This window comes from Arvicola amphibius, chromosome 3, assembly GCF_903992535.2.
Source record: "Arvicola amphibius chromosome 3, mArvAmp1.2, whole genome shotgun sequence".
NCBI lineage: Eukaryota > Metazoa > Chordata > Mammalia > Rodentia > Cricetidae > Arvicola > Arvicola amphibius.
In genome coordinates, this window is record NC_052049.1 from 177,295,654 (window position 1) to 177,309,069 (window position 13,416).

The following is a 13,416-nucleotide window of genomic DNA, read 5'->3' on the forward strand; positions in this document are numbered from 1 at the left end:
TGCTGAGTGCCACCTTACTACCATCTAGAGCATCTGGGTGAAAACTTTGCTGTATCTCTTGGGGTACCAGCCCGAGAAGTCTCATGGGTAATCTCAGGCACAGAGTTACTCCCCATATTTTACTTGAACGTCACTCACAACTTGAGATTTAAGGATTCTGACATGCAAACAATTTCTCTTTATCCTGATTCCCTTCAGACTCCATCTGTACCTGGAGGTGGTGGAGACTCGGGGGTGGGGGTGGCAAAGACACAAAGGGTCTTGTGTGGTGGCCTGCCAATCGATGTTCTTAGGCCCTACCTCAGTGGGTCTTTAGCATCTTCTGCTGACCTGTGGCTGATGGTCCAGGCTGCAGTCTCTACCAAGGATAGGCACACTCACACCTCTGGTTCAGTTCTTGAACTTGATCTTTATTTCGAGGACTACTTTGCTGACTCTTTGGACCTGTTAGAATTCACTGTTGCCTACTATCACAGCCTGGTTTATACTAAGAGTTGGGAGGTAGCTGGTGGCAGCAGTTGGGGTGTTTATGATGACGTTAAAACGTTGCACTCTGAACCTATTTTTACTCAGAGGCAATCAAGCCTTGCTGCCCTCCAGGAACTGGAGTCAGTCAGGCACGGCTGGCCGAGGAGTGCTGAAGATCTTTCGCCACCTGTAAAGTAAGGACCTAAGAACACTGGCTAAGAGGCTGGTCCACAAGACTCTTGTGCATCTTCCCCTCCAGACTCTACTATTTTCAGAGATGATTGGTGTGGGTAAGAGTTCAGGGGCAATAGTGTGAAAGTTATCACCAGTCAAGGGTGAGGCGATAGATGCTTGCAGATTCATGCCGTCAGTCTCAGGGCTAGGACTTGGTCAGAGCCCCTAAAGAGCTCCCCGGTGCAGGGATAGGCTGTCTCCTATAGACCGGGGTATTTCAGGAGGGTTTTGAGGAGGCAACTATGTTCCTCTTCCTGTGATAAAGTACCCAGACAGAAGCAGCTTAGGGGAGGAAGGGTTATTTTGGTTCATAGTTCAGCGGCTACAGTCCATGGCAATGGGGAGTCCTAGCAGGAGCAGGAGGCAGCTGGTCACACTGCACACACAGTGACGAATCAGAGGAATGGATGCTATTGCCCAGCTTGCTTTCTCCATTTCTTTTCATCCCAGGACCCCAGCCCAGGGAATGGTGCCGCCCAGTTACAGTGGATCTTCAGACCTCAATTCATCTCATTGTTTCTTCGGTGACTTGAGATCCTGTCAAACTGACAATTGTGAAAAGCAGGGATGGGACCAAAATGAGATGATGGAAGCAGGACTCATGTTGTAGCCAAGGAGCAACCAGAACCAAAAAAAGCCTTGTCGTGGTGGGGCCTCTGTGAGCACACGGTGCCCACAGGCTTGGCTAAGCCGGCTGACCTTGCTGCACCACCACGAGCCTCTTGCTGTTGCCCTACATGGCTATATGACCAGTCAGTCTCTGGCTCCCTGGCTTCCTGGGAGCATCTCCTCTTCTGCTTCAGCTGTCCTAATACCAACTTCATTTTCTTCCCAATTCCAGTTAGAATCTGTGTGGGATAACTGATTTCATCCACATTTCATGATGAGCCGTAAACCTTTTCCTACCTTAATTACTTCAAAGTCTCCTTATTTCCCACAATCCTCTCTTGATGAGTTGCCCATTTCCTCCTGAGCTTTGTTGGTTGCTTGTCGGTGCATAATGATCGCTCTTTCTTGAGCTATAAGTGAGAAGCATATTTGAGAAAGACATCAGCCCAGGTCTGGATGCTCCTAAGCATTACATCCTTCTCTAGGGAGTTCCGGGACTGATCCAGAACTCATCTTTGATGCCACCTTTACTATGCCTTGTCACACAGAGTTCCACTCATCTGACAGAGAGAGAGAGAGAGAGAGAGAGAGAGAGAGAGAGAGAGAGAGAGAGAGAGAGAGAGAGAGAGAGAGAGAGAGAGAGAGAGAGAGAGAGAGCAGGAGGAAGAACAAGAAAAAGAGTCATAGTTATCTGAAAGAGTCTGGGCCATTTCTAGGGGAATGGAAAAGGAAGACAGAGGAAGAGGAAAGGGTTAAAGAGAGACAAGAAGACAGAGTCCAGGATATTTCCTAGAGACCAGGATGATGTTCCTATACTTCTTACCCGTAACTGTCATGCCCTTGGGCTCTTCCTGTTCTCTTCTAGTGGCCCCTCTGAGTCTTGGAAATCCTTTGTCTATGCTGGATCTGATTTTGGGTTCGTATCTTCTTGTTCACAGTCAGGCACCACTGTGGTGTGTGTTTTCTCACCTTCACAGTGCTATCTATGCTGTGTGTCCTAGGAGAGCCAGCAGGTCACTCAACCTTTTCTACTATGGAGCTAAGCACATTCCTATCATCATTTGTGTGAATATTTATTAATCATGTCACAAACATAATATCTTAGTGCTTTTTTTTTTCTGTAACAGAATGTCACAGACTGGGTCACTGTGACAAGTGGAAATTTACTGGCATTTACTTTTGGAGACTCAGTCTCAAGGTGTGAGCTTCTGGTGAGGGCCTTTGTGCTGGGTTGTTTCATGGTGAAACACAATAGCCCTGAGCTCAGGAGAGAGGATAGATAACCCTGTAATAAACGCAATCCTGAAGGTGGAGCCCTCATGACCCAAACACTCCCTATGAGATTCCAGTTTAAGATGGCTGCATAGCTCAGCGGTGGAGCCTAGCATGCACCTTGAGTTCAGTATTCAGCACTTCAAACTTAAACCAAACTAGTTGCCAACAAAGCCTCATCTCCAACATTGCTTCATTAGGGACCATGCTTCCAATATCCAGAGCATGAACTCTGAGGACACATCTCTGATGTGGGAGTCCCCTCTGTGTGTTGCTTGTATTGGTTAATGAATAAAGAAACCGCCTTGGCCTGATAGGGCAGAACTTAGGTAGGCAGAGAAGACAGAACTAAATTCTGGGAGGAAGAAAGCAGAGTTAGCCAGTAAGCCACTGCCACGTGGCGATACACAGATTAATAGAAATGGGTTGAACTAAGATGTAAAAGTTAGCCAATAAGAAGTTAGAACCAATGGGTCAAGCAGTGTTTTAATTAGTATAGTTTTTGTGTGATTATTTTGGTTCTGGGTGGTTGGAATGAACAAGTAGCCTCCATGCAACACATACCTGCATTTAGTATTGAAGTTTCCCAGGAAGAGTTTTGCAACCTTCTCACTCACTCACTCACTCACTCACTCACTCACTCACTCACTCACTCAAAACACACACACACACACACACACACACACACACACACACACACACACAAAAAAAAAAAAAAAAACCCTTCGCTATAGTGTGCTCCAGGAAGCTGAAGAGACCATTTGCTTAGGACACGGCCAAAGCAATTGGTTCTAAATGCGGAAGAGAGGCGGATGCCATTTCCTCCATGCAGGCTGGACTGTGGTAGTGACTGGAGTCCTCGTGGGAGTCTTCCATTAACAACCACTGTTGCTTATTCTTGATTCTTTGTCTTTGACTGACATATAAACAAAAAAGAATACAGACAATCTGAATTTCTTAAGCATTTATTTAATAGACATGTAGTGAAATCGACACATTGCAGACTAGACCCATATTCCCAACATCCACTGAACATTTGTATACACTGGTCAGGTATAAGAACACAAAAACAAAATAATCAATAAAAACAGAGCCATCCAGGGCCTGTTTTCCAGCAACTATATAAAATGGCTTATCTGTTCACACACACTTTATTTTTTTAAATCAGAGAAAAGTCAAAACTGAAATCATGGTGTTCAGAAATGAGTACGAATGGAGGCAGCAATTCAGCATGCTCAGAGCTGAAATCAGGAAATCATTGAGAACCTTAGATGACACCTTTACTTGGATTAAAATAAGTGATTAAAACATGTTAATTTCCATAAATTAGTAGAAGATGAAGATGTGCTCATGAATTGAAAAAGATGAAACCAGAGGAGAAAGTGGGAAATACTCTACAACAAATGGGCACAGGGAACCGTTTCCTATGCATAACCCCAGCTGCACAGACTTTAAGGGCAACATTGAATAAATGGGACCTCCTGAAGTTGAGCAGCTTCTGTAAAGCAAAGGACATTGTCACTAAGACACAAAGGCAGCCTACTGACTGGGAAAAGATCTTCACCAACCCTGCAACTGACAAAGGTCTGATCTCTAAAATATATAAGGAACTCAAGAGACTAGACAGTAAAATGCCAATTGACCCAATTAAAAAATGGGGCGCTGAACTGAACAGAGAATTCTCAACAGAAGAAGTTCGAATGGCCAAAAGACACTTAAGGTCATGCTCAACCTCCCTAGCTATCAGGGAAATGCAAATCAAAACAACTTTGAGATATCATCTTACACCTGTCAGATTGGCTAAAATCCAAAACACCAATAATAACCTTTGCTGGAGAGGTTGTGGGGTAAGGGGTACACTCATCCATTGCTGGTGGGAATGCAAACTTGTGCAACCACTTTGGAAAGCAGTGTGGCGGTTTCTCAGGAAATTCGGGATCAACCTACCCAGGACCCAGCAATTCCACTATTGGGAATCTACCCAAGAGATGCCCAATCATACAACAAAAGCATATGCTAATCTATGTTCATAGCAGCATTATTTGTAATAGCCAGATCCTGGAAACAACCTAGATGCCCTTCAGTGGAAGAATGGATGAAGAAACTGTGGAATATATACATGCTAGAATACTACTCAGCGGTAAAAAAACAATGACATCTTGAATTTTGCAGGCAAATGGATGGAAATAGAAAACACTATTCTGAGTGAGGTAACCCAGACCCAAAAAGATGAACATGGGATGTACTCACTCATAATCGGTTTCTAGCCATAATTAAAGAACATCGAGCCTATAAATTTGGGATCCTTGAGAAGATAATAAGAAGGTGAACTCCCAAAAAAAGATATAGTAATCCTCCTGGATATTGGAAGTAGACACGATCGCCAGGCAAAATTGGGAACTTGAGGGTTGGGCAAGACTGGGCCAAGGGAAGATGGAGAGAGAAAAGTGTGAAGGGGAGAACGGGGGGAGCTCGGAGGAATGGGGTGCTTGGGATATAGGAAGGGTGGATATGGGAGCAGGGAAGCATATATCTTAATTTAAGGAGCTACCTGAGGGTTGTCAAGAGACTTGACCCTAGAGGGGTTCCCAGGTTTCCAGGGAGACGCCCCCAGTTAGTTCCTTGGGCAGCTGAGGAGAGGGAGCCTGAAAAGGCCAGTTCCTATAGCCATACTGATGAATTTCTTGCATATCACCATAGAACCTCCACCTGACGATAGATGAAGAAAATGACAGAGCCCCACATTGGAGCACCGGAATGAGCTCCCAAGGTCCTGATGAGGAGCAGAAGGAGAGAGAACATGAGAAAGAAAGTCAGGACCGTGAGGGAACCTCCATCAGGCGACAGATGGGGAAGGTGACTGAGCCCCACATTGGAGCACTGGACTGAGCTCCTAAGGTCCTGATGAGGAGCAGAAGGAGCGAGAACATGAGGGAGAAAGTCAGGAAAGAGAGGGGTGCGTTCTCTCATGGAGACGGTGGGACAGAACTAATGGGAGATCACCAACTCCAGTTGGAATGGGACTGATGGATCATGCGACCAAACCCGTCTCTCTGAATGTGGCCAACAGCGGGGGCTGACTGAGAAGCAAAGGACAATGGCTCTGGGCTCTGATTGTTCTTCATGGACGGGCTCTGTGGGAGCCTTCTCAGCTTGGTCGATCACCTTCCTGGACCTGGGGGGAGCTGGGAGGACCTTGGTCTTAGCATAGAGTGGGGAACCCTGATGGCTCCTTGGCCTGGAGAGGGAGGGAGGGGAGGTATAGGTGGAGGGGAGGGGAGGGAAGGGGGAGAAGGAGGGGAGGGAAGGGGGAGGAGGAGGGGAGGGAGGGGGGAGGAGGAGGGAAGGAGATGTAAATTTTTAAATATAAAAAAAAAACCATGAGGAAAAAAAAAAAAAAGAAAAAGATGAAACCAGGGGAGATAACTCTAGAACTTGAGCCAGTGATGCCCATAGGAGAATTCTCCCTCCCTCCCTCCCTCCCTCCCTCCCTCCCTCCCTCCCTCCCTCCCTCCCTCACCTCTCCCTCCCTTCTCTCTAGTGTCTCACTGTAGTTCAGGCTGGCCTGGAACTCGTTGATGTAATCTAGGTTCATCATGGACTCTTGTGGATCCTTTCAAGCCTGCCACCCTCATTTAGGGATTGCAGGCATATGCTGTCCTGTCAGGTGGATTGCAGGCATGTGCTGTCCTGTCAGGGGGATTTCAGGCATGTGTCATCACGTCAGGGGGATTGCAAGCATGTGCCATCCTGTCAGGTAGATTGCAGGCATGTGACATTATGTCAGGTGTCATGGGAGGAATTTGAAAGTTAGCTCACCCTTGTTCTTGGACGTAGCTCTGGTTACTTTTCCAGGGGGTATTTTCAGGATTCAGGGTGTCCTGACTTCCACAAAGACATGGGACATACTCATTAGCTATTCAAATTTGATAACATTCTATTAAAATATGTACCATTTTTTCATTTTAAAGAGGTCTATTAAAATAAGTGGCTACGGTGTTACGGACATTTTAAGATGCAGTTAAGTTTTCATTACCTACAGAAGACTGACAGCAATTTAAAACTTCTTGTTGGAAGCAAAGAGAAAACCATACTCTCAGGATCAAAACCACCAGGTGTACAAAACACACAACAGAATGGTGTCTAAGAAAAGTCTCAGAGACAGGTATGGGATGTCATTTATTAGTTGGAATTTTCTGCCCAAGATATTTTTAGGGGGTTCTGTTTGTGGCGAATCTTGAAGTCCACCTGCTCACTTCGCTTCCTGGGGCTTCCATTTTGAGCATGGCTGAATTTTCTCTTACATTCTCACATTGGTGCCAACCTCCTCCTAGCTGTACGTTCATTCACGCAGTCGGAGCTTTTGACCCTGGAGTGCGCAGGTCTCCGTGTCCTCCTGCCCCGTCCCTGCAGACTCAGCCCAGAGGAGGCAATCATCCCTTTTAGTCCATCCTCGTGTGCCTACCTCAGTGGCCTGCAGGAAGAGTCTGGTGTGAGAGACCGTGAGGTTGCTAGGTGGTTCTGTATCATTTGAGGATTGTCGCACTCTACAGGAGGCTAGCAGCATGCCCTAGTTCTAACCCTCCTTTTGGGTATTCACAACGCGAGTTAGCAAACAGATCAAAAGCCGGAAGGGGTGGCGATGCTAATTGAAAGTGAGTGCGTGTACTAGAACACACAGCCAGGGCAGCTGCCTCTGCCTGCTGGGTCAGGCCCTAGTAGGTGCCATGAGTCTATTTCCTCTCCTCTCTTCTTCTTGGAGGAGTGCATCATCCAAACACAGATTTTTGCTTTTTGCTATGTGTATGACTTTTCCATTGATTTTAAGTGTTCCCCTCAACAGCAAAGATTAGTTCTATTAAGTTCCTACCATGTTTTACTCAACTGGTTGCTTTAAATATGCAACCCAGATGTTGGATTCTTCTTCATTATCAGAGTAGGGGGATTCCTCACCCCCCTCATTGTCTATGTGTATATGTATGTCTGTATATTAGTTGGAATGGAAAATGATATACGAATCAGCCCTGCCAGCTACCATGCGGACGAGACATCTATACCTGGTCTCTCTTTCCAGCCACCATGCAGACGAGACATCTATACCCGGTATCTCTTTGCAACACCATTAAAGGTGGAAACAATTTCTGGTAGCAATGGTGGGGAAAGAGAAATTCAGTTCTCCGCTTTCTGGAGCCCTAAGAAAGGTCCAGTCAGTTCTTCCTCACACATTCGCCAACACAGAGCTGTGTTCCACAGTGAGGGGCAGGGCACAGCTGTCCTGGTGTTGAGGTGGCCTCGTGCCTCCCTCTGCTGGAGGCAGCACAGATGGTGAGGAGGCACACTGTCCCCCTGCCACCTGGAAGAGTGTCCCCCGGACTCATAGTACCTCTTCATATTGACACTTTCTTCCCATTTCCTGTCCCTGCCCCGGCAGTTGTCTCTGAAGGTCCTCACCTCACCTCCAGTTCAGCTACTTCTCACATCTTGGAAACCATCGGGAAATTGGTGGGCCACCACTTCCCTTGTCCTTTTCATCCCTGCAGGCAAGCAGAAGAGGACAGGAAAGGTCCTGACCCTAGCCACTTCCCCTTTCTCTTATCCCCAACTCCCCACCATGTATGTGAGAGAGCCATCCACAACGGTCTGTGCAGAGCATACGGAGGACATCTCGCTTCTCCTCTTCTGTTTGGATGACTCTAGACCTTTGGAGAACGCTGCACATCTGGCATTGGAGGCTTAGCTGCCTGCCAGTACCCAGCGTCAGCACAGCTTTTGTGTCCCACTGTACAAAGTGAATACGTGTCTTCTTGGGTTGCGATGGCAAAGCCTCCTGTCCCACTTACCTGTTTCTGAAGAGCAACTAAGTTTAAAACTTACACTTAAAAATACTTTATATGCTTAGATTGATCATATATTTGTGACTCAAGTAGCGGTCAGCAGCGAGAATTCCCCATTGCCCTGTCGTTGCCCCACCAATCACTGAGGTTGGGGGCCTCAGCTACTGAAGTGTATGGTCTTCGCATGGAGACCCCATATAGTGACCCATATAGGTACATGCCCTCCTCATGTGGTGTCTCAAGATCCCAACAGTGCATTCTGATACATCAAGGCAAAAGCTGTGAGTTTTGTGAGCCAGCTTCATGTGTCAGCTACTGTCACGTCTGCTATATTCCACTGGCTACATAAGACTAACCCTGATTCGGTGTAGGGGGAGGCTACCCAAAGGCAAGAATACCAGGAGGCAAAGGCCACTAGGGAGATTACCTGGGAGGCTGGATGGCACAGCTTCTATCTTTTCAACCTCACAAGCTTATGTTAAAACACAAATCTGATACCCAGGTACCAGAAGCCTGTGGTGGACATGGATCCATGAGAAGAGGACAAGTCACATGTGGTTCACATTCCTTCCGGTCCCTAGGTTGTCTGGATTAAATGGAGAATTGGTTGGAGGGAGAAAGTGTCTGTCCCGGGTGTTCAGAAGGCAGCCATGTGATCCACCTGTGCTCCCCAAGGATTGCGCCTGTGAACCTGCTTTTACCAGTGGTGTTGGATGAGGATGAAAATGGATGCTGGCTGCAGAATGGGAGTAAGGCATCCGGGCTCCTGTGAGACCAGCTGCAGCCGTAGCTCAGCTCCTGACTTCACTCTGAGCAGTAACGAAAACATTACAGACAAATGATTCTTTGGTCTAAGGAACGAGGGCATATAGCCATTAAAACATATAGTTTTTAAAACAGAAAAAAAAACAAAGCAAAATTTTAGCTTCTGGGGGTCTGGGATATAGTTCAGTTGGTAGAATGACTTCCTAACATACATTCAGTTCCCAACACTATATACACGGGATGTGGTGGTGCATTCCTGTAATCCGAACACTATGGAAGTGGGGGCAGAAGAACCAAGGTTCAAGGTCCATCCTCAGCTATGCAGTGAGTTTGAGACTAGCCTCAGCTAGAGAGCCTTTCTCAAGTAAGCAAAACCAATCATGAAACAGAACAAAGCAGAACCAAGCCAATGGTTCTAATGATTTTATTGCTCAGTGGCAAAATAAATCAAAGCAACGTTAATTTGGAAGTCACTGTGAATCACATTTAAACATGTCAGTGACTGCTCAGAAGCAGGTCTGAATGCTGGGACTGGGCTTGGGAGGAAGGCATCGCAGTGTGGTATGTTCTTGTAAACATCGGTACAGGTCGAGAGCAATTTCCCTTGGTGATGTGAGCTAAGCTCCAGCTCCCTCCGTCTGCACAGAGACACGTGTCACAGGTTCATTTCTGCCTCACACCTGCCAGAGCTAGAAATGCTGCCCTAGAGAAGAATGGAGTCTAAACTGGCTACATTTATTCTAAGATGTTTTTCTCAGAGGTGCTGCCCTGTCCCTGGTTCCTTGCATGGTGGACTCATCCTCCACAGTGGAGTCCTACAGGCTGCACAAGGGAAGAAATGGTGCTCCTGATACAGAGGGTATGAACTGAAAATGGAGACGCTCTGCTCCTTCCCATTCCCAGGCCCCATCTGAAAGGGCTTCACAATCCCATCTGTAAGGACTCTTTCCCTGTCCTCACTCCCACTTCTTGCTGCTGCTTGGTTCTGTGCCTCTGACTTTGCTCTGTCACCTGAGCGAGTCACTGAAGTAGCAAGGACTCCCTGGCAAGCACTCTGTAGTAAAGTCAGATCTTCGCACTTGGTACCACGTCCATTCAGCCCTCCAAGGACTGAAGGGAAAGAAAGAAGATTCCAGCCAGCAGATCCACAAACTGAGCAGGGGCTGGAGTGAGGCCTGGGGTGTTGGGAACAGGAAGGTTGGCCTTCTTGGTTGTCTGCAGGAGCCGTGATGTTGATTGGCCAGCACTGGGGACAATAGTCTGGAACAAGAGTGACCGTTGGCTACTCAGATCCAAACTTGTCAGTAGGATCATACCATGACCCGGAGCATATTCCAGCCTTGCGCAGGAGGGTAGGGAGGGAGCTGAGTCCTGGGGCAGCCTTGGCTATGGTCCACTTACTGCACCCAGCTGCCCTCAGCTCTGGGACACTGCTCTCTGGCAGCCTGGATGTGCCATGCAGTGGGTCTGTTTCCAGACTGCTACCACAGTCTCAGGTCTTGAGTTCTTGTTTCCTGGGCACTCCCTGGGTGGACACAGTGAGATCAGCAGAGCTGGCCTCCTGCACTTGGAGGGACCACCATGGTCACACGTTTACCAGGACGTCCAGTGGAACCAGGCCTCTCTTCTTCCCGCTGAGGACTCTGATGAAGCCGTCCTGTTCTTCCTCAGAAGTCACACAGATCTGAATGTCAGGGAGAGAGGGGAAAGGTTTCAGTTCAGCGAGAACAAGTGGGGACCTGCAGCAGAAGCTGCTGATGACTGAGCATACAGGAACACCCAGCTGAGAAAGGAGAGGTGGCTTGGTTGGTAGAGGGGAAGTCGGGGGTGGCAATGTGAGGAAATGCTCAATAAAACATTGCATGCAAACCTGGGTTTGGAAACAGGCCCAGATGCAGAATATTTTCTGGGCTCCGGCTTTATGAGTAAGGAGTAACAAAACGGCATTAAATACGGTGACTCCCCGAAGAGGCACCATAAGGAGAGGATGACAAAAAATGTATCACAGAACTGGCACAAAGATCGCAAGTTTTCAGTATATTATGCCGAAGACCCAAAATAATAGCTGTCACTCACTGGTTCCCGTCCAGTGCTCAGAATTTTACATGTGAACTGTTTAGCACCAGGAAGCCAAGATACAATTTCATTACTAGTTCCAGGAAGATAAACGTGAGCATCTCTCATACATCAGAGCAGGCACCTCTGCGAGACTCCAAAGGAAGCAGTGGAAATCCATTCGAGTGTCCTTGCTATTCACTGTTCACAGGCTGGTGCAGGGCAAAGAAGGGGGAGGCAGCCAGATGTGTGAGGTGGCCCCTGGGGAGGACAGTTCTCCCCGCTCCCGTGAACCACTGCCACAGTGAAAGGTAAGCCTTGGAGACAGCCCGAGACGTGACCCAAGAGCTCCGTGGAAAGGGACAGAGTTTGAAAGACACTGCAGTGGTACGGGAAGGGAAGAGGCCAGGCAAGTGTGTGGCTCAGCTGGAGAGAAGTCACAGGGCTCTGCACATGGACTGCTCCACTTTGAGATAAGGGGTCTACCCTGACCTGGGTCAAGATAAGCGCAGAAGTTCAGCTGAGGTAGCATTGTTTTTCCAAGGCGGCTCGCTGGGAAGGAGCCGGGTCATGTTTACAACCCAGAGGCAGCAGCACCTACTGGTGAATGGAACCTGGATGAGGCTCCGGCAGAACCTAAAGCTGGATGTATGTGTGTGTGTGTGTGAGAGAGAGAGAGAGAGAGAGAGAGAGAGAGAGAGACCTATGGGGTCTGGAACATGCACTGGGCTGGTATGTGAGCTGTGTTTCAGAAACCTGACTGCAAAGAGGCTTAAATCACACCCTGGGAGGAGCTGATGTCAGAGAGTGGAGGGTGTGCCAAGGGGGACACAAAGTCCAGATGTCTGTCATCTGTGAGACAGAAGTAACTGGAGATTCTGCTGGATCTCGCTGGAGCCTAACATAGGTAAGCTGAGCCCCAACCCGGTTTTCTGAGGCTGAGGTTTGTTTTTGTCTATTCCAGAAACAACCGCACACATACACTTTATCCCAGGACTTGGGAGTCAGGGGCAGAACAAGGGGTTTGAGGCAAGCCTTGGCTACATATAAGTTAGAGACCAGCCTGGGCTACACAATAGCTTGCTCACAAAACTACAAACCAAACCAAACACAAATAAAAAGGTACATAACACGTTTAGTGTAAATGCTGGGGGGGGGGGGGGGAGGGCAGCCTGAGGACAGCTGTGCATTTTGGGAGCAGCTCTGAAGTCAGACATTGAGTGAGCAGTTCTAAGCGGGGTGAGCAGGAAGACAGCAGCGACTACTGTCTGTCTTAGGGGCAGCACTCACCAACTGAAAATGGAAGATGTATTTGGGGCAATCAGTGAATTCAGAAAAGGATACTAGTGGGACACACACACACAGACAGACACACAGAAAGACACACACAGACAGATACACACACAGACACACACAAACACACACAGAAACACACACAGACACACAGAGACATACATACATACACACACACAGACACACACAGACAGATACATACACAGACACACACAGACAGATACACACACACACAAACACACACAGAGACACACAGAGATATACACAGACAAACACACACACAGACACACACAGACACACACACACACACAGACACAGACACACATACCACACCCCTTGACCTAGCCTTTCGGGTGAGCAGAACCTTAAAAAAGACATTTAAGCAGAGAAGAATGAACATGAAATAAAAATGCACCTGACAAAGTGCAGGGCAAGGGGTCAGCTGTGGCAGCGGGTACCTATAATTCTAGCAAAGGCAGGCAGATCTGTGAGTTCAAGGCCAGCCTGGTCTACGGAGTGAGTTTCAGGACAGCCAGGGCTCAGACAGATGGACAGACAGATGAGTTCAGTGCGGCCTGGACAGAGGTGGATGTGTGAAGAATGGAAGGGGAGGTGGCGAGCACTGTCAAAGCCTGGAGCATACTGGAAATATAGGCCATGCTATGCCCCGCTGGCCCCTCAGCTCACTTTCTGACTTGTCTCAGTGGCCAGAACTGGGTCAGAGCCAACCCCTAAATAATCATTGACAGTAGAATAGGACAAATTTGGTCAACTTAGAACTGCCTGGGTCACAGAGGATGTTGGTGGATCACAAGAGTCAGGCTTGACACTGCACCATGGCTGAAGGGCAAAGGTGACAGCTGGCAGATGCTGGAGAGTTTTAAGA

At 47.9% G+C, this 13,416-nt stretch overlaps 1 protein-coding gene across 2 annotated transcripts in view; it reads right to left on the reverse strand.

Annotated features, from left to right (window-relative positions):
• Positions 1-10,767: 10,767 nt before the first annotated feature.
• Stac (SH3 and cysteine rich domain) overlaps positions 10,768-13,416 on the reverse strand; it is a 125,412-nt gene continuing 122,763 nt past the window's right edge. For both annotated transcript variants that reach the window (XM_038324272.1, XM_038324271.1), the window contains one exon: positions 10,768-10,866. In XM_038324272.1, the coding sequence (XP_038180200.1) occupies positions 10,768-10,866 (99 nt within the window). The remainder of the gene's footprint in view (positions 10,867-13,416) is intronic.